Genomic DNA, 22031 nt, shown 5'->3' with positions numbered 1-22031 from the left:
CCAAAGGGCTCATTTAAATTTTGTTTGGTACTTTGTGACCCAATTTGTCAAATATTTCCATTAACAATACACCAGTGTCTGCAGTGTAATTTCACATGGCATCTTACAAGCTTAATGCTGGAGAACAGCCACTGAACTCAAGTGTGTGTGTGTGTGTGTGTGTGTCTTTGTGTGTGTGTGTGATAACCGCTGTACAAGCTTCCTGTTAAAAAGTCATCTACATTTCAATATCATTAAGAATTTAATGAGACATCAGCACTGATGCATAGCAAGACCATTTTCTCAACGATTAAACTTATTTCTCTAGCAGAGCGTACTAACAAAATCGTACAAAAGCTCCGAAATCATACTATAACGTGTTTCTATGTAACTGATAATTCACAGAATAAGAAAACCCAGGATCCAATGGTGCAAAAAGGCAGATAAAACAGGACAGCGATAAGTAATACATCTAAAACGGGAAAAGAGCAGCATTACCTGCTGCTCCATTTCATCAAAGCACATTGTGACATGCTCTGGAGCACACGTTTCGTCTCCAATCTTTTCTTTGTAGCACAGTGCCAAAACGATCTGGCAACACACACTGGCTGGCGGGGCACCCTAAGACACCAAAGCGTTTGCAGATTCACTCAAGCAGATACAGTAAGCACTGAAGCTAATGCCAAGCTTTCACATCCAAAGGCATTTAATCTGCCCCCTTTATCCCGCTGTGCAGTCTAAATACCACTGCTTCAGGGATGACAGAGCGCCACCAAGCAGTGTTTTTAGACACAAGCATTCAAGCACTTTGTAGGATGAGGACAGTTTATCTGTGTCATCCTTAATCATTTCACTGTCAGGCAGGGGATCGAAGCCAACGCATTAGGGATTAGTTTTTGATTGCCATCGATCCTTATTGAACCATCCATCCGTCAAAGTGTCTCTCCTCTGCCTCCCTGAGGATCACTGTAAGAAATCTCTACACTGCACACAAGGGAAAGGACCACTATTCTGTAACTTATCAAGCCACAAAAACTCTACAGGGTCATGCACAAACACGAACACACAAACACACATATATATACATACGCTGCCAGTCATGTTTCACTAACTGTGACCTACAGTTATTGAGGAAGAGGAGTACAGCGAAGCCGAGCGTGGAAGTGGCCAGCAGTATGAGACAGATGTTGCAAGGAATCATGAAGTACCGCACGACCAGCGACACTTTGTGCTGGTACATGCGGTCCCGCTCCGGGGGCGGCGTGGGGTACTGACAACTGGTCATACTCCACTCCGCGCCGTCCCTAAAGTACGCCAATTCGGCAAGCGTTCTGAACAGACTCAGAGAAGAAAGATAGACAAAAAGAACTCTGAAAATGGCTTCAGCTTAAACTCCAATGGCACTTCTTATCGCAGTTCCTTCCTGAAAAACGTAGACAAATACTTTCGCCAGTCTCCAAGCAACACATTTTGTTCCCAAATTACAGCTGCTCTGGAAGGGTGCAGGTCCTACAGTCCCCAACCCTCCGGCAATCCCTCCATTTCTCTCCCAAGCACAGGGGTGGCTTGTCATGAAAGGTTAGAATGTGAGTTCTCTTGAGAGTATCTGACAAAAAACTCCACTGGACCCCTGGTCTAGATTGGCAACACGACGAGAGAGTGCGAACAATCCCTGCTGCACTTTGTACTTTAAATCTGCAAGCGCAGAACTCCACGGCTTGGTGAATTAGTAATGAATTGGCTCTTGATTTGTCTTAAGGGGTGCTTGTAATTTTTTATGGCACAATGAATTCTCTTCTTTCAGGACGTGCTGCCACCTGTCTGTGCCCGACAGCGGCACGAAGATGCCAAGCTTCTCTGATTGTGGCATGTGTCAGGAAGCACTGCGGGTGTGGCTAGGCATCATGCTAGCCGTCTGTCCAGGGAAACGCTCAGTTGACCACAAGCTGGAATTGGAGTCATTAGCCTCTCTCACACAAACGAACGCACAAACTTTTGGAGATTGACCCCTTCCCAAATCGTCCGGAGAACTGCAACACTAGGCTCGTCTTTGGTCATAAAAGTCTTAACTTTCCTCCCCCTGCCCCAGGCTGAATCTCCTAAATGAATGAATAATTAGCCCACAGAGAGTCAGCAGCTGTCTTTGGCAAGCTCAACCATATGCCTCAGTGAGCAGCAGGGTCTTTTTCCTCAACCCCTTCTCTATCATTCAACACTGGTCCTCTTTGGTGACCTCCCCTCTTTTTCGGAGAGCACCCTGAATAAAGCGTACAGTCAAAAGTGGTTGTGTCTGGTGAGCACTCTTCCCCCAGATGCTCCGGTCAGTGCAGAGCCAGAAACAAGATACGAGGAACAGCTGAGATTACTACAGCAATGCGCGCAAAGCAAACCAAACAACTGCTTCGGACAGTGCTGTTAGTCCTCAGTCCTTTTTAGTGGATAACTCCTGAGACGAGACAAGCTCCTGTTGTGGACTCAGCCAAGTTGCTTGTCACTCTGGAAAAAGTGGCTCTTCCGTTCTCATTTCTTGTCATTGGAGTCAGAAGCAATTTCTCTCTCCGTTTAGCTCTCTCAAGCATCCGTTCCTCTTCTGGTGTACCTCCTTGTGTCCTGGGCTTAAACTCGCTCCAGCTGAGCCTCAGAGGAAGTGTTCACTGCCAGACAAAACATATACTCTGATCACCGCTATTCATGTCAGAAAATCCCCCAGGCAGCAGGTACTCAGTCAGCGCAAGTCTGCGTTCAGCCAGTGCTTCTCAGCCAAAGAGCCAGGGAGCGGCATGCACAAACGAGTGGAGCCTTAGAGGAAAAAAGCAGGAAAAAATAAAAAAAAACTGGCTGATGACACTTAGTCCACCTCTCCGTTACATTTAACAATGCAAAGAGCGTGTTTTCTGCATCCTTACGACACGGACGCTCATGACTCCCTCTCTCTGCCTCGAATGAAGGAGAAGACAGTGAGAGGGGAGTGGATGAGGGGCTGTCTCTAACAAAGGGTTGGGAGGGGTGAGAAGGGGGAGGCAGTGAGGGAGGGAGGGGGAAACCAAGAATAAAAGCTTTTGGGAATACTTGGGAGTGTTTTAAAGGGGGGGGAGCTGGAACGACAGCGAAAACACAAAAGGGCAATTGGACCAAAAACATGTCAAGCCTTTTGAGTTCATAGTGATTTAAAGGAGAGCGCTGCCAGCAATTGTGCAAAATTGTAATTGCAAACTTTGTGGTTTAAATGGGAAAGGAAAAAAATGTAAGTAAAACGGAATCTGACATATTTAGTCTTGGATTTGGTGAGATATTAAGGAAAACAAACCATTTAAACTATAAGGACAACTTGAAGGAAAGGACTTAGATGCGTTCAAAATTACATATGCATATATACTGTGTGTGTGTGTGTGTGTGTGTGTGTGTGTGTGTGTGTATATATATATATATATATATATATATATATATATATATATATATATATATATATATATATATATATATATATATAAACATCAACAGTAAATCATCTCTATCTATATATAAAAGAGCAACAGTAAAAGAAAATGCAGGACTGGAATGAACAATGGTTCCAAATAAATAAATCAATGCAATTAGAAGCAACAGGCAAAAAAACACACAAAAAAGAAAAATATTCATCTTCTTGTGACACCATGCCATGCTTTTATTCATCTGTCACACTGTGAAAAATAAAGCAAATATTAATATTCAGCAGAAGTGAAAATTAATATACTGGCAAAAGATCAGTGGGAAATGTGTTTTTAATCCATAGCATTATTTCACTAGGTTTCTCGCCTATGAATGTTTATTTTATGCTCTAAACCACATAATGAGGTCAACAGCACAGAGAGCTAATGCTTCTTTTTAAAGCCCCCCACCTTCAATACTGACTGGCATATCCACAATGGATGTTCATCTTCACAAAGAAGCCAGTACATATTATCAATTATTTATACGCTCTGTTTCTTAACCCACCCCTCGCTGGATACCCGTCATGCACACACACACACACATATACATTTTTACAAAGTTATACTCCATTCCACATCAGGGGCCGTTTATCTCTTTGGACACAGCCTATTCGTTGACTTTATAGGGGGGCCCTGGAATCCAGCCCCTGATGTACATAGCAGAGAACACAGGGTCAGTCGGGCCTCCAGCACAGGGCTCTAGGTTCACACACCAGCTGTGGTGCTGCACCCCTAAACAACACCCACACTCCACCAGGGCCATTAATCTTCCTTCAGCCTGACACACAGACTAAGAAATGCATTTAGCAAAGACAACTGGGCATCTAGTGACATTCATGCGGGTTATAATGACCTGAAACCCCCATCAAATAATATGGAGACAGAAGAGGGCGCCACATCCGGTCGATTCTACACACCCTCTATCATGACTCGAATAAGACCTAATTTGACTTCAAAGCACTCCGTAATGCATCTTTAATGTGCATGCTATCTCGGAAGGTTAACATCTCTCTCAGTGTGCTCTCTCAGCTGGCAACTTCCATTAAGAAACAACCACAAACTCTCTGCACTTTCATGACGAGCAGCCTCAAGGCTTCTCATCGGCTTCTGCTTGTTCCTTGTGCCATGTTTCTGGTGTGATGCATGTGTGCTCATTTCAGGATTGAAGGGATAGGAATAAAGCATAGAGCGGTGCACTTCATGTATTTTAAAAGAGTGGTGGTTATTAAAGTGGAAGATATGAGAAATTCAAAAGATATTCACTTTCAAGTGTCTCAGTGAAGTTTCAGATTTTTGCTAGAGAATATAATCATCCATCCATCTATTCATTCAAATACCCATCTCTTTGCCCATACATTTACCTCTGCATCAAACTATCCTTCTATTCACCTACCCATTATATCAATTCAACTCTTCAAACAGTTTCCTCCAACCCTTGATAATCCCCAATTCTTAGACATTGCGGTTTCTTCACAGCAGCTGGTTGAATGTCTTATTGTATGGACTATCATTAATAAATAAGGCTGTTTTGATTATGAGCAGATCCCCCCAAGTGCTCAACTCATTACACTTCACTGCACATGCAGTCAAAAATCTGTCAGAAAAAATAGACGTGAGACAACGCTGGAGAAAAAAGAGGGAGGTGGAGACCGCCAGCAGACTATGAGTGTGAGAATGAGCTAACTGCACCTCCAGCCAGATCTGCTCTGGTTTCCTACAGCTGGGAGTTCCTTACTCCACCGCGCTGTCACACAGCTCACAAGAATAGAAAGTGACACCACCCCACCAAAAAAAAAAAAGTGGGAAAGTGGGGATTTTTCCTTCGTGCTGCCTGCCGAGTGCCGATGTAACTGCAGCAGAGACATTACCCATGGGAAATGACATCAGCGTAATATAACGTGAGAACACATCTGCCGACTGGCCTGCTGCTCGGTGAGGCACACCGCCTGTCGACAGTGCATCCAGGTGTGAGCTATCACACAGATGAAGCTGTTTGTTCAATATCTACAGTCAATTTCTACAGACTCGGCTACCCAAAAACCATATGGCGAGATTCCAATCCTGATTTCCACTGAATGTTAATCAATTTAGCAGTTGTGTTGTTAGCAACTCGAGTTTTGAGACTCTCTCATATGGTTCCGTTCGGTTTCTTACAGCCCATTGGCTTCATCTGACAGATGTCCAAATCAAATCAGTGTCAATCTGCCAGATTCAAACTGTCCATTTTGCTGCTCTGCTATAACTGATCCTAATCCAAACAAGTCTGAGGAAACGGATGGATAGTTATTATTCAGAGCTCATGTTTGCTTCAACTGCGGTTTAATGCTGCCTTGATGAAAACGACATCAATTAGTGCTGGGGAATACAATAGGTGATACCATGCGACTGTGGAAGTGTGTCAACCAGCTGACATTTTATTTTGAACTTCATTATATAATTGCTTATTCAGTAATATTTATAAACTATAAAGATTTATCAGGTACAGTAGTTAACTTAACTGGTGCATAATAAAAAGCCTTTGATGCAAATGTTATTATCATTTATTATGAACAGCCTAACCTTTCAGTTTGTGTCCTAAAAAATAAGGATGCCCCGTTACTAAAATTCTGACCAATACCAGTAAGATAGAATTTTAAATAATGGCTGACAATCAATTAAATGGCCCAAATTTAATCAATTAAATTAAAATAAACATTTTAATTCAATACTACTTGGTCTAAACAAATTAAAATAATTTTGTTTAAATAAACATTAGCTTTACATTGCTACAAATGTACAGTATGTTTTCCTAAAAAATAAATTTAACAGTCTCTTTTTTATTTGAATAATTCAAAAGGAGTTCTGCTCCATAAATGTGGATTTTAAATCTGATCTTTATCTGTTAGCAGAGTGTAAGAGCCTGTTCCACTCTAGTTCACTGCTATCTATATATTGTAGAGGTCACTGGAGAGGTCCTTCTATCTCTCTATCTATTGTGTGTATGTATGTGTATGTGTGTGTGTCCTCAGTGAAATCCACTAAAAACCACGGCAGATAAAACACAATTACCCTAATCCTTCTTTCCTTACCCAGTCCTCACCCTAATACCTATTAGTGGATGTGTGCTCAGCACACAGCCGTATACCGTACATCACATATTGATTTTGGTTGAGGATACCCACCGCCACTCAGGTTAAGTGCTTTAGGACTGATGAAAAGCACCATCACATAAATCCAGCCTTCTCCCATATATCAAGGAAACAGTGAATAAATCATTGCAGAGGAAGATTTTATTACATGTTTCTCTTTCATTGCTCACAAAAGTTAATTAGGTTCTTTAGTTATCTTGTCTGGTGATGCACAGTATATCAGTTCCATATGGGATATTGACAGATTTCATTTTTATATTTAGATTACCTTTACCATCATTTAACACTCACAAAATGGGAAAGCTAATCCAAAAAAGAAAATTATTTCATCTTTTACTAACCCCCCCCCCAAGTTGTTCCAAACCTTTATGGTTTCTTTTTTTCTGATGTACACATAAAAAGAAGATATTCTAAAGAATGTTAATAATCAAACATTCCAACATTGTTCAAAATATATTTTGTGTGTGTGTGTGTGTGTGTGTGTGTGTTCACAAGAAGAAAGAAACATACAGCTTTAGAACAAGTGGAGGGTGAGTAAACGATGACAGAATTTTCATTTTTTGTAAAGTTAAGCTTTATACTTTTACACTTAAAATGTAATAAATAAGTACAATGTAAATTTTAGCAGATTACAAAATAAATATCAAATTTTCAATCCATATATTGTATTTATTTTGTCTAAATATGCTTTTATCATTTTAATTTAATAATTAATTAGATTTATTTTTCATTTCCATTTTTTGAATGAAAGTTGATAATCAATAATATGATTAAAAGAAAAAGAAAAAAAAATCAGACAACTGTAGAATAGAATAGAATTTCTTTAACTGATGAGAAACAAGAAGTTCAAACTAAAATTTCAGCCTCTGATACCCTGCAATTCTAAACACTGTTTGAAACACAGTTGAAGTCTCTCTAGAAGAGACAATTTGAGATTATTTAGTTCGTTCTCCCATATGAAAAATCTGAGAAACAGCCTCAAGCCAGTTTGCACTCCATTTAATCTCACGACTATCTAGGAGAACAGATGAGATATTAAAAGAGATCTACCATAGCATGTATATCCAGATTCCCCAACCGCTTCCCTCCCCACCACGAAACCACCTGCCTAAGCAAAGATGTGCATGCAAGGACAATTCTTCTCCCACAGCTGGATGTTCAGCTCTGGGTGGAGCGAGCTCATTACCCTCCCAGTCAGACTGCTCCTCACTCCGGGACCAAGCTGTTGAACACAGGCAGGAGCGCAGCTGCCCCGGGCTGAGAGCTGGGTCTCTGGGAATGGGCCAGGCGCTGCGTACTAATGGAGAAGATCTAACCAGCAACAGCATTTACAGCCACTCATTCATCAGCATGCTGTTTTCCCCTCTCATCATGGTAACTACAATAATGATTGCAGCATTTAATACTTGCCATGCTCCAGCACCCCACTCTTTATTCGTTCTTTATTCATTTCCCACGATGCTTTCTTAATGGTCCTTATGGGGGCAATTGAGCTGGAACCGTGGTGGGGTTCTTTGAAGGGCTGCTGAAGCAATGTGCCAAAACAGAGACTGCACGACCGGCAGAGAGTGACTGTTTTTTGGAGACTTGCTTGACTTTGGCTGTGTTTGACACCGGGCTTCATGGGAGCTGGCATCCATGACAGACAGGGGCTGTGTGATTGAACTTGCAGGTAATGCAGGTGGCAGCAGCAGCTGTGGAACTAAACTTGAGGACTATGGCAAGCTCGGTCCAAATAGAGCAACACACAGCAGTGCTTCTCAACTGGATTTGATTAGGGATGCACTGATATTACAAAAGCAATGAGCTGATAGTATTTTCACATGGACTACAACTGATAAATGCCATATATAAAAAAAAATTGACACTATTTTGTTCAAATAATGAAAACATTTTTTTAAACTATGTAACTTTATTCAAATAATTAAAGTACACGTTTTTAAATTAAAATACTTAAATATCCAATATCTGCCAATATGTACAGTACATCCAATGAGAACTGATAAAGATTATTTAGGGATGTCATAAAAAAAACAATAAGATGATGATAATTATCATGTTAGTTATAAGGCCTATTACTGATTAATGGAAAATATAAATATCTTTACTATTTTGTCAAAATAAATACATTTAATGCTAAGTTCATTAAAATAAAGTATTTAAAATATTTTAAAAATCATTCAAATAGGTATAAATCCAATATCTGCCAATATGTTTATTTAATGAGAACTGAAAATGATTATTTAGGGATGCACAAATACATAAACCAATAAAAAAAGTATAATTATCAAGGCTTATAACTGATAGATGCCAAACATAAAAATCTATACTATTTGATAAAAAAAAGTGTGTGTGTGTGTGTGTGTGTGTGTGTGTGTGTGTGTGTGTGTGTGTATATATATATATATATATATATATATATATATATATATATATATATATATATATATATATATATATATATATATATATATATAACAAATGTAAAAATAAAATTTCAGCCGATATGTATATTTAATAACAAGTGATAGTGATTATTTATGGATGCACTGATATTACAAATACAATTTTCATGTTATGGCCTATAACCAATAACTGATTGATACAGTATAATTTGATAATATTTATATGTATAGTAACTGATATAAAATCTATAACATTTCTTCAAAATAAAATAATAAAATCTATGCATGTCAACTAACTGTTAGTATGTTGTTGCTGCTGTTTTTTTAAAATAATTAAAATATAAAAAAATAAAATTTTGATGGATTTGCATAGCTTACAACAACTGAAAACATTATAGTACTGATATATCATGCATTATTTTTATTTACATACTGCATATAATATTATTATTACTATTAATTAATCAATTAATTAATTATTTAGTTAGTTATAAAATGTATGGTTCTAAACACTGTTATTAAAAATGCTCCAAAGAACTCCACTGGCTTTATTTATTCCCCCTGTTGAATAGACTTTAGATGCAGCAGAACCACTGGCCTACAGGTACGTCACACTGTAGAGAACAGATGAGCACTTCTGTAGCTAAAAAACGTGTAAGTATCAGACAGATAAGTGAATGCTATTATTAAATGTATATAAAAGGATGCATTTTGTGTTTAAATGTCGTTTAGTTTAAAAAAATGGCATGCTGTTCTGAGCTTCAGTCTCCACACAAGCACCTTCCCAAACATCTGCCTGGTGCACAGTTTCATCACGGAAACGTCTGGTGCAGCTCCGCAGTCCATTTATCTGCAAATCTACGCTTGAGACAATGCTTGTTTTCAGTTCATCCTCCACTATCAATAGCAGCACAGATTCGCTTCACACAATTAACCCCTGCAGAATAGAGGCCAAATTCAGCCTGTTTTCCATCTACCTATAAATTAAGCAGAGGTGGAGAGGATGGAGTGATTGGATGACATGCAGAGCATCCCATTTTAGAAGAGCAAACACACTGGAGGACCAAATGGAAATTGTCTCGCATACAGTATAGACAAAACCCAGCTGCTCCTCAGCATATCCCAATGAATCAAACACTGATTCACAGTGCTCGGGGACCAAAGGAAGCTGTTCCTCAACCCCATCTGGACATTTTTTTTATCCATCTACAGCTTCTTATGATTGCTGTCTCCACACATAAACTTCCACACACAAACTCAAGTTTTGGGTTTAACCGAGAAATGAATAACTCCAGTGTTTTATGTCTGCAGAATACTTCACAGTCCGCTTTTATGAATATTACATTTCCTTGTGGAGGCCTAACAAGCTTGAGCAAAATATAAAAATCATGCTATATGGAGACCAGCTATTACAAAGTATTACCATTAAGGCATCCGAATAATACTATATAACCTCTACGGCTTATGTTCTACCGTTACACAGCTGCATTTCCGAACACACTCCGCTCAAAATTATGCGCACGCACAAAACGAAGCTTTTTCTCTTATCAGCTCTGACAGTGACAAGCTATTATACGCAGGGACCGTTTCATTTGCATTTACAGTAATGAACTCTTTCTCTTCACCCTTTCATTCTTCCGTCTTTCGGCTCGTTCTCCAACGTGCCGGATCGTCTTGGAGGGCAGAAGGGAATCTTAATTGGCATACATCCTCATTTCTCGCAAGCCATCCGAGGAGAAAAAAAAGGAGCTTCAATTATTTATATTTCAAATCAAGAGCCTTGCAAAACCGGCTTCCACAAAACAGCCTTTTCATCCCTTCTCACATCAATCAGGCAGATTTCAGAGAGTAACTGTCAAAAGTGGGAGAAGCTTTATGCAGTGGTGTATCTGCAATCAGGCGCTGTGTGTATGAGAAGACAGGACTGGATTGTACTGTTTTTTGAGGACTATGAGAGCATTGAATCCCCTGTCGAATCACTGGAGGCACCGGGGCCCTGGAGCACACGGGGTCTTTTTGACACAGGTGTTCCAGAGACATGGGAAACGGGGTTGTGCCATCAGCTGCTACAATCTGTCAGCAGTCTGAGATACTCAACACAGGAAGACGAGATAGATTCTTCTCACCTTGAGACTGACTGCCTGCTCCTTTCTTCTCTCTTCCACAACTATTCAAAGGCTAACTACAGCGAGTTGTACACTTTTTGAAAAGAAGAAGAAAAAAAACTCTTACTGACTGCCGATTGATCAAGCCTTGCATTTTAAATATATCTGCTCGGACAGTTGTGTGCATTTCTCCTGCTTTTAATTCCCCACTTTACGAAACGCAACAGACTCAATCATCTGAGAACGAGATCCACTATGAAAAAAAGCAGAGGAAAATACACCCACACAGCTGCTTTTCGGAAACGCACGCCAATGATTGCCGTGCGTTTAAACATAACAGATGTCTCATCCATTATTCACCTGCAAACCAACAAAGAGCGGCCACAATAACAACCGTGGACAAAGAATTCCCTCCAAGATTCTACACGGACCCTGAGGAAAGAGGGAGATAGTGAGGGAAGACAGGGAGGAGAGATTGTAAGAGAGAAAAATAACAACGCTCCGCGTCTGGCGTGAACGTGACCTCAGACTTGGCCAGTGCAAACATTTGTTCTGCATGTAATCAGCAAACGTAAGCATGCTGCCAGAGAAGCTGACTGACTGAAGAAAACACATTGAGCATGATGAGAAGAAACAAAGGGTGATTTCACTATACTTCATGTTGAATCAAAGTGAATGATTCTGTGATTCACTAATGACCGTTGGTTTTTTTACAGGTTTAACTGATACATTAAAAAGCTCTATATTAAAAACTACTATTGTTTCACTCAGAAGTAGACACGTGATATATGCGATATATCACAATAAAGAATATGCACAATATTGTTATCGTGGGCACTTGTATTGAAGAGCATTTGTGGGCACAACTGGTTTTGTTTCAGTTTTTGAAAACTGGATTTTTACTGAGGGGGATCAGGGGATCACCCCCACCATTACCCACTGCCCCCACCTTATAGCTGTTGCTCATTGTCAATTATATTGGATTAACTTAGGTTAACTAATGAGATCTTATTGTAAAGAGATACCTATTGGTCTTTATAATACGTTTGCCCTTTAATCTGTGCAAACAATTTTACTTTATAATTTTCTTATTAATTATTTTGTTATTAAAGTTATTAAAGTTATTAAGTTATTAAACCTGTTGTACTGTATTATGACAACACAGTTTTGGAACTAAATTGAAATACTGTACACCGTGGGAAAAGCATAAGCAATTAATCGCAACATGAAAATTTGATACCTACATATCCCTACTCACAAGTCAGGCATTACGGCTCTTAAGCAAGCTTTACTCTACACAAAAACAATATCTAGCAAATATATTCTGGAGAATAACAAAAAATATATATATTTAAATGAGACTTTTCCTGAAATAGATAAGTAAATAAATAAATTAATTAATTAATTCTGATATTTCCAGGTTTTAAAAGCCTGTGGGAAACGTCATACTATTATGTCGAAATAAGTAAAAAAAAAAATATTAAAAACCCTAATGTTAAAATGTAATTTGTGCAATTATATACAATATGTACAATATGAAATATGAATAATAAATATATTTATTTTTACAAGTATATATATATTTTAATTATTGGTCCAAGGTCTAACTAATAATAATTATAGCTGCAAGCAGCTATTATGGAGCCAAGCAATACAGAAGCAAGCCTCAGACCAACTGCAGGAGTGAGTAATTAAAACCATTGATCCAAGGAATCTATCAACATCAGTCATCAAGCAAACGTTATTAGCATTTTTATACATTTCATTATAACTTGTGGTGGCGCTAGAGAGTTTGAGTTAGAGACTCCAAATTTGCTATGGTGACTTGTCTCACTGTCCTCTATCTGTGTGCCAAATTTCACAACTTTCCTGCAAGGGGTCCTATGGGCTGCAATAGACATGCGGCGGAAGAAGAAGAAGATCACGCTTACTGATCCTGCACCTTTGATGCTTGGCACCTAATTATAATAATAATAATTGAATTAAAGTAAACTGTGCCACTACTTATTATTCATATCAATGACATAAAATGGTCTGATTTACCAGAATTTATCCTATTCCTTTATCACAGTAATGGGTATGAGGGGAAAGATGGAAGAGGAAGAGTCCTAATTCAAATACAATACTATCATGACCAAATTAATAAAAAGTTAAGAATTCAAAACTAAAAATTACTCATTTTAAATGTTTAGGTGAATTTCAGCATTAAAACATACTAAATCAAATAAACATTAGGATACTCATTGCGATCTTTTACAATTCTCACATTTTGCACATTTAGCAACTATTATGATTTTAAAGATTTTAACTGTGCTTCAGACAATGGCAAATGTAACCTACATGTTAAAACAGAGGACATGAGCATGAACAACATACAATGTCAACTAATAATAATAAATAAACACTAAGAGGGGAGCAAAATTTGGACTGAGTAATCAAGCCCAGTGTGAAACACTGTAACAGTAGGCGAACCTCATCAGACATCATGTCTGACAGTCTCATGGAGACGTGTGAGGACTACACAAAGCTCTGCCTCACAATAATCTTACGCCAATGCTCTGAAACAGCTTCCCTTTAGATACCACATCCGTTCCGTCACTGTTCTGATGAAAAACCAGGCTTGGTGTGTGCAAGCAAGTCAATTTTGCCTTCTCTGACCTGTCCAATGTGTTCACAGGTCCGTGCTTGTGATGAGGGCATTGCACGGATGGGGGAAGAGCGCATCTTCTTCCTTTGACCGAAGCCTCCGTGTTTTAATGAGCAACTCTGGGGGCACGGGTCAGCCGCAGCAACACAGCCCCCCTCCCAGGCATCCATTCACCAACACAGCCTTGCCTATTTCCTCCCAATTACTTCTGCTGCTCTCCTGTGTGATGACTTCATTGCATTTTCCGATCAGACAGAACATTGTGAACGTGTGGCTGCTACCTTGTTGGATTGAGGATACTCAAGATTCCCCCCACCTCCTCGGCTCTGATGATCTACAAACCCCCATTTCTGACAATCATTCCTACATTTGGCTATCTGAACCGAGTACCACCCCACCCCCAGCTCCCTCAGGATAGCGCAGGGGTTATGTGACGCCCCTCACCAGGCAACAAATTGGCTCCATGTTCCAGTGTTCCGGAGGGCCGTTGCCATGTGACACTCCTCAAAAAAAAAAAAAAACACTGTCACAAACATTGAACACTGGATGATCTCATTCATTCCGAGGTTGTTTGTGACACACAATCTCGGAGGCTCTGAGAAATATAATTAAGTGTTTGGTAGCCTTGGGTTTCCTCTGGAGCTCTATACGCAACCATGGACCCATTTTTATACCACAGGAGCATAAGATGTCTTTCCAACTAGGAAGACCTATTTACATTGAACGCGATCTTAAAACAAAATGGTGTATCACTAGGGACCCTTTCACACTGGTAGTGAATAGCAGGTCCATTTTTCATTCATTCAATCGGCTTTTGGGGTCATGTGTCTGAACTAGCATTCTAGATGCTTCTGATAACACTAGCCCCCAAATACAGCACACGTATAAAGACTAGACTTGCTGCGATAGTGTTGACGGTGTTACTGGTTTTGAGCCGCAACACTGGTTACATCACTTGCCCATCGTGTCACCACCACCCATCATCGTTTAGAATTAAAAAAATTAATAAATCATTTTGTTCAGTTAGAGAACAGACACTACAATTAAAAACAGGGAGTAGAAGAAGACTGCTCAATGCAGCGTGGTGAACGACAGTCGCATGATCACACATCCGCAGAAGTCAGATTTCATTTATCACTTTAGGAGAGTGAGGTGAGAAAGACAAGATGATGCTGGAGGATTTAAATTAAAAATGAAATGCAAAAGCTCCTGTTGTAATTTTTTTTTGGATTATGTTAAACCTGTTGATGTTTATCAAAGCTAAAGAACTTGGATTCTATCCGACACTAACGTACACATAATTAACATAATTAGCTTGTGTCGGGTGCACAGCGGTGTAATGCAGCTTCTATGCAGTGCAAAAAAAACACACAATATTTTGGCTCATAGCCGTGAGGGGCCCCCCATAGAGGGCCTGGGGCATCTGTACACCAGTGAGCCGGTGGTAGAAATCACACTTGGGCTGGACAGAAGCAAAGACAGCTGAGAATGTGTGCGAGGTGAAGACAAGATCAAAAGAGTGGAGTGGAAGAACAAAACAGACAGATAAAAAAAGACAGTCTCTCGAGAGAAAATTAGAATGAGTGGGGAGAGAAGAAGAGGTGAATCAGACAGGAAAGCGAGGCAGAGTGAGGAACAGAAGGGTGAAATTACAAAGAATTGAAACCCAAACTAGATTCGAAAGAGACTGACGGATAACTTAAAAGAAACAGAGGGGGACAGAGAGAAAAAGTTCAGAAAGAAACAGCCCTGCAAGCCATCAGTCCAGCTGGTAGGATCCATGTGTATGTTTCCGTCTGACACCCACAGGGGACGGCCCGTCTCCATTGTGCATGATGACCGCTGACCACAGACTGCTGACTGTGGACACCAGCCAGAATGCATCTGTAGCCAGGCAGTGACCCAGCCAAAACCAATCCTCCGCTCAGCTCAAAGGAAGTGAGGGAGAACCAGGGGTTGGAGCCAAAATACTCGCAAACATGCCCACATGAAGACGAGACAAAGCACGCAGAGGCACATTTCAGGAGAGAGGTTTACCATCGCCAGGTCAAAATATCAAGCTGTGTTTGACAGTGATGAAGCACCGGCATTCCAGCCAGAGGACGGCCAACTGGGAGACCACCGCGGAGCATCTCTGACCCGTCTGCTGGCCAAATGCGCGGATCAATAAGTTGACCTGACGCTCGGTCTACCACCTGCCCACAACAACTCATTCTCTGAGAAAACAGTCGCCCCCTTTTCCTCCATCCCACAATCAAATGCTCCTCATATTTCATAATCCTCCCTTCACTCCGGTATCATTTCCACCGCTATCGATCAAAACAGTCTGTCTATAATTGCTAGGTCTATTTAGCGACTCCGTCAGAGAGTGAAATGGAAGAGAAAGAAAGGAGGAAAGAAAGAAAATGCGTAGTATAATGAACAAGTGAACTCATCTTCCTCAAGACAGTGGCACTTTAGTAAAGGTTATTGTCTTATAAAAGGCTGAGAGCCTGGAATAATTCACTTGGAAATCAATTTTCATCGCACCATTCATACATTAGCAGACCATGATGGACTGTTAGAGAAAAACTACCACCTTCTCTTTTCTCTCCGTCTTGGCTTTTTTTCCTGTGTGCATTTCGCACTGGCCCCCATTTTCATTTTCCTCGCTCTCATATCAGCTCCGGCGCTTCGTGCCGACTCTTTCCGAAAAAACGAATTAACCTGTAGATGAACTGACCCATTCTTAATACCTCAGGATGACAAAGAACCGGACACATGCTAATCCTTGTTAACACAAGATACAAAGTGACACTCTACAATGAAGTTCAATGTGACTAGGGGTGGAAAACTCATCCGTGTGTTCTAGAAATGCAGGCCTTGAGTTTTTTTTTTACCTCTTATATATACCATGGTATATATGTGATGCTTACTTTTAAGATCCCGAAAGAAAAATATCATTTACTCTTCAAATGGTGTCACTGAGGAGCACGTCCAGTATAAACAGCTTAGTTGATTAGAACGGAAACTGTATGTTTTGATGTTCCACTCGTGGCTGATGTAAACACACTGTAAGTGTTTTTTTCCCAGTTGCACAGCAACATCACAATTTGATGCACAAACATGAAATTCATCATATATAAGGTCACAGTTGTGCTTATTTTACACTGGCTTCAATTTATAATTTATAAAGCTTGCTATTTATAATGCATTATAAGGTTTGGAGTCTGTTTTACACTCAAAAGTTGCATAATGTGAAGTTGTTGCTGTTTTTTTTCTTTCATTTATGTGAAACTTATTAATTTCTTATAAATAATTTTAGATTTTGACTTACATCTAAATTTTACATTTATATGTACTTTACATATAAATCTGTATACACATAACATTTTAAATGGGGCCCTGGATTTTATATTACAAATTAGAGAATTAATAATGTTTACAGTATATATAGATACGTAGATAGAAGGATTGTGGTTGGTGAAAAATTACTTACATTTTTGATTAGCCTTGGTGACTACATGACGAATAATAAAACATGAAAACACCACAAAAACAGGAAAAATAACAACAGACACCAAACTTTTGAACTGCATTATAAAATATATATTTAATTTAAACAAACAAAACCAAAATGTTATTTTACTATTGTAATAACGTTTAATTTAAAATTGTAATATTTTTTCAAAATGTTATTTTTGATCAAGTAAATGCAGCCTAAAGACAGGCAACTTTTTTCAAAAACATATATTAGACACCAAACTTTTAAACCACAGTATAAAATCTATACCTAATAAATAAAATCTAAATTCGGTTTTACTATTGTAATAATATTTTTATTTTAGAATGTTTATAATTTACCACGATAAATAGCATTCACTTCTAAAAGAAGCACTAATGCAAACATTCATGATGCCCCTAATCATCCCGGGGCCAGCTCGTTTTTGTCTGCCGCCCACCATCGCGCCCAGATGATGATGATGCGGCTGTGTGTTCAGGACTTGCGTGTACTGATAGCAGTAATGAGGCCAGCCAGTGTTTATGGGTTAGTGTAAATGTTTAATGCGTTTTGCTGATCGAGCTTCTTTCTCTCAAGCCCTCAGAGGGGCAGTGCAGTGTTAAATGCCCACCCAGCGGCCCACCGCCTCCTCCCTTCAGCTCGGCTCTGTCCTCAGGAAGCCAATTACAGCGCCGTATGACAGCACATTCAAAAGTACCAATTAACTCCATCAGTCCCCGCTCCTAAACGCATATCCAAACAGCCTCTTAATGGACAGCCTGTTGAATTCAGTCTTCCTCATCCACTATTTCCCTTCGTCTTATGAGACCAGCATGTCATAACGACTCCGAAAGGCTCTTTTTATTATTCTCACTGCAGGAACAGAACAGTATGTGGTGAGTGCACATAATTGTTTAGCCTGGAGTGCACATAATTAATAAGAGCGTGAGAGAACAGTATTGCTTTGTTACATCTCATTCTATTAAAGAATTACAATTAAATTAAGTGATAGATAAATTAAGAGTGAAGCCCTTTTATTCAGTTCTGAGCTTATTGTTGGAATGCTAATAGTTTGTTTCACCCTTTTCTTATCAATTAGCCAGACATAGTCATTTTTTCGCCCTAGGTTTTCAATGTGCTACTGCATGCCATGAGGGACAGTAGCATCATCCACTGTAAATAAAAAATAAACCCCCAAACCAATTTATCCAATTTGTTTCACAATGGATTAGGGCTTGATACGGATGATAATGAGAGAATTTGCCCGAATAAATTGAGATGTAGAATGCGCAGATTTCATGTTCCTTACAAAATCCCAAAATAGCCAAAAGTGATTTTCCAAATAAACAAACAGCTTTTGTTTATTGTCTATAACTGCCATTGTTTCAGCCATAATATTAGCATGCTGGATTAAGTGCATATTTGCATAGGCTGTAAAATCCCAGATCCTTCTAATAGTTTACACAATGAAGCAGGCTGCAGCCTGGATTCTCAATTTGAAACTTGCTTATTGTTAGCATTAGGTTTATAATGCTTCCCATATGTATGCTAGTGCCTTCTCTAAACCACTTTTCACACATAACTTCCAAAAAAGGTTTTGTGTACATAGATTTAAAAACCCATAGCTGACCTAAAAAGTTTTTCATCCTTTGCTTATTTTCCTCATGTCATTCAGTGCCGTATTACTTTCTTTTTCTCTTCTGGCACATACAGTATAAGGAGAAATTTAGAAAAAAAAAATTCCAATGCTTATATTCAAATGAATGGAGGCTGAAGCTTTCAAGCTTCAAAAACATCCCAAAAGTACACAACTTATTCACTATATTCATAGTTTGTAGATTTATATGAGATAATTCACCAGTAGCAACATCTGATTTATAAACAAGACCTTTTTTAGGGTCTATGCAAGTGAATCAGATGAAATTGTTCACAAAATGATTCATTCACGAATCAACTCTCGACTCAATGATGGGGTTACAACAGTTGAAGTCGGCATGAAATTAAAGTTGCTATTGTCTTTTGTTCTTCAACTGTGACATATATCCAAAAGAAATTACTTCTTAAACAAGATAACCTTCATTTTTCTTTTGTGTCGAAGTAATTCAAACAAGTTTGGAATGGCATGAGGAATATGAGGCTAATACGTATAGGCCTAATTCCAACAGAGCAAGTGATTCAAGTGTATCACTATTCATATCTGTCATGCTTCCCATTCAATCTCCGTTTTGACACATACAAGAGTGCAAGCATTAACAACTATGATGGGTAAGTCAGCATGACAGCCAGAAATGTGTCAACAGCAAAATTAATCAGTGTCAAAATGCTGATTGAGATTATGAAGTGTTAGCGGGGGTGTGTGGGGGTAACTAACGGGATACTTTAAGCAGCAACTCTCCTATTTTTACAGTACGCTCCCTCACGACAGGGCTCCTTCTTTTAAATGTTGCCATTGTGAAGTTATGATATTCTTTACACATTTACAGTGTCACGAAAGCAAAAAATAAAATAACAGCAGCCACAGCATTAGTCATACTCACTGAAATACTACCTAACAGTGGCTCCACAATAGAAACAGAATGTGTAATCTGAAGAGCTTTGACCCAGCTGTCTACGCTCTGCTGCACAAAACATATTTCCCAGTGTTACGGTTTGGTTGATGTTAGGTTACAATGCAGAACAATAATTTCTGCAACAACACATTCAATGAAACATAACAAAATATTATGTGCAATACACATACAAAAAATTACCAGAACCAAACGGCAATGTTGCATAAACATCTTATTATAAATTACTCTTATTACTAAATGAAAGCATTGTAAAACAAACAAATAAACAAAAACCTTGACATAGACAAAAAACAAAAGCAATACAACAAACTTTTGATCTGGTTTATTTTTGTAGTAAAAAACGTCTTATTTTTAATACAAAAACAAAACTGGTCTGGCTTGTTTTTGTAGTAAACTATTATTTTTTACTACAAAAACAACGCAAATGAAACAGCAATGTTTAACGGTTATTTAATACAACCATATAGGCTAGTTTGTCTCGATTCAAATGACTTTCAGCTCGCAATCAGAACAAATACAAATACTACAAACGTTTGATCGGGTTTATTTTTGTGATAAAACATGCTATTTTTACTACAAAAACAAAACTAGTTTGTTTTTGTCGTAAACGGTTATGTTTTCACTACAAAATTAAACCATACGAAATAGTAATGTTTAACTGTTGATGCAACCATATACCTGTTTAAAAGAACAAATACAAATACAAAAAGACAACATATTTCATAACTGAAATCTCTCACTAAAACTTATTTTATGTTATCAGCAAACAGTGCACTTGAAGAAAAAGTACTGCCGATGTCAAATATTGTGCCAGGTTGCATGAGGAAGTGTAACAAACATTACAAAAAGACAAGCTAACAACAGGATATCCTTTATGGTGCAAATAAATATAGAGTGACCATATGCGCCGTTCATATGGGACACGTCCCAGCCAGGATTTTAATAATGCCTAAAACATCCAGAGCAGTTTGACCAATAACATGCAGGTATTGTACATAATCACCCAATCGTGGGGCTGCGTGTGAGAAGGTGAGATCTAGAGGGAACGATCAAAGCGAAGCAAATATGCACACTTGTTTGTTCGTTTGATTGACTTGAAGCGCCGCTGCGCACAAATCCAAAAAAACAAAACAAAGTGCACAACAATGCTTCAAGTCAAACGAACGAACAAACACGTAAAAGCGATTCGAAAGCATAAGGAGCCGTCTGCTCTGCTCTTTATAGCTCTAATGAATGTTACACAACGATCAAACTGCACAGTGCAAATAGCCAAAACCTAGATATTTTAGGCAATATTAAAATCCTGGCTGGGACGTGTCCCGTATGAACGGCGCATATGGTCACCCTAAATAAATATATTAAAAACAAGTATGTCTGATAAAAACTTAATACAAAAAATGGGTTAGCTGGGTGCATCTTTTACACTCTCTTGAAGCTGGACCGAAAGGAAGGAACTGGGCGTTGCTTTTCTGGTGATGGGGGGCTGGGGGATCAGGGTCAGGGTGAGCAATTCCCTCATGCCTGTCTGTTGCCGAAAGACTGGCTCCGTCAGGCAGCCTAATGGAGACCTCAGCCCCATTTGAGCAGACCCCCTGGAGCCTCCCCTCACACATCAGAGGAAACACTGGAGATGTGTGCATTTAAGCAGGGGAGCAGATATGAGAGTAGAAGGAGTGTGGAAAGAAATCAAGGGGGTTAAATTATGGACAGGAGCCAGGATTTTCTATTAATGTACAGCACTGGGGATCATAGATGTCTGCACACCAGATGGACCCCCACTTAACACCAAACCGGGCGGGGGAGAACCTCAAGCTTCTTGCCTGAATGTTAAACAGTCTTTTACTGCGAGCGAGCTCATCTTCACATTTCAGCCACGGTGACCTCTAGGGTCATCGCTCATCATCCGCTCAACACAATCAGCCTTATCTTCTAACAGCCCTGTACGGTATTGTTCCATCCGTCAACCATAAAGAGGCATGAAATCAATGGGGCATTTGCTACATAAAGCAATTGCATTCAGTTATCCATCTACGTAACGATCTCTCCGAGAGTGTGAGTAGGAGTATAGATTATGATGTGCAAGGGGGATCTATAGGTTGACCTCTACAAAATTTAGGATCTGGTTGTTATGTACCTACAACAGCTATGAAATCAATACAGCCGCTAATAAGCAGTGAATGTCGACGCTGGTGCAGCTGCGCCCCCTTGTGGATACACATATAAATACAGTTCACCTCATGGAAAAT

The 22031-nt window shown here is 39.2% G+C and overlaps 1 protein-coding gene across 8 annotated transcripts in view; it reads right to left on the bottom strand.

The window, feature by feature from the left end:
- The window catches only part of agrn (agrin), a 242698-nt gene that overhangs the window by 145084 nt on the left and 75583 nt on the right, over positions 1-22031 (bottom strand). For 2 of the 8 annotated variants that reach the window (XM_052593916.1, XM_052593917.1), the window contains exon 1: positions 1102-2924. The exons of 5 other annotated variants lie outside the window; for them this stretch is intronic. In XM_052593916.1, coding sequence (XP_052449876.1) covers positions 1102-1264 — 163 coding nt within the window. In that variant the 5' untranslated portion in view covers positions 1265-2924. Of the gene's footprint in view, positions 1-1068; positions 2925-22031 lie in introns of those variants that run through there. One more of the 8 variants, XM_052593915.1, reaches the window with a different exon arrangement.

This window comes from Carassius gibelio, chromosome B23 (assembly GCF_023724105.1).
Source record: "Carassius gibelio isolate Cgi1373 ecotype wild population from Czech Republic chromosome B23, carGib1.2-hapl.c, whole genome shotgun sequence".
In the NCBI taxonomy this organism is placed as follows: Eukaryota; Metazoa; Chordata; class Actinopteri; order Cypriniformes; family Cyprinidae; genus Carassius; species Carassius gibelio.
This window is presented reverse-complemented; position numbering and strand designations above follow the sequence as displayed.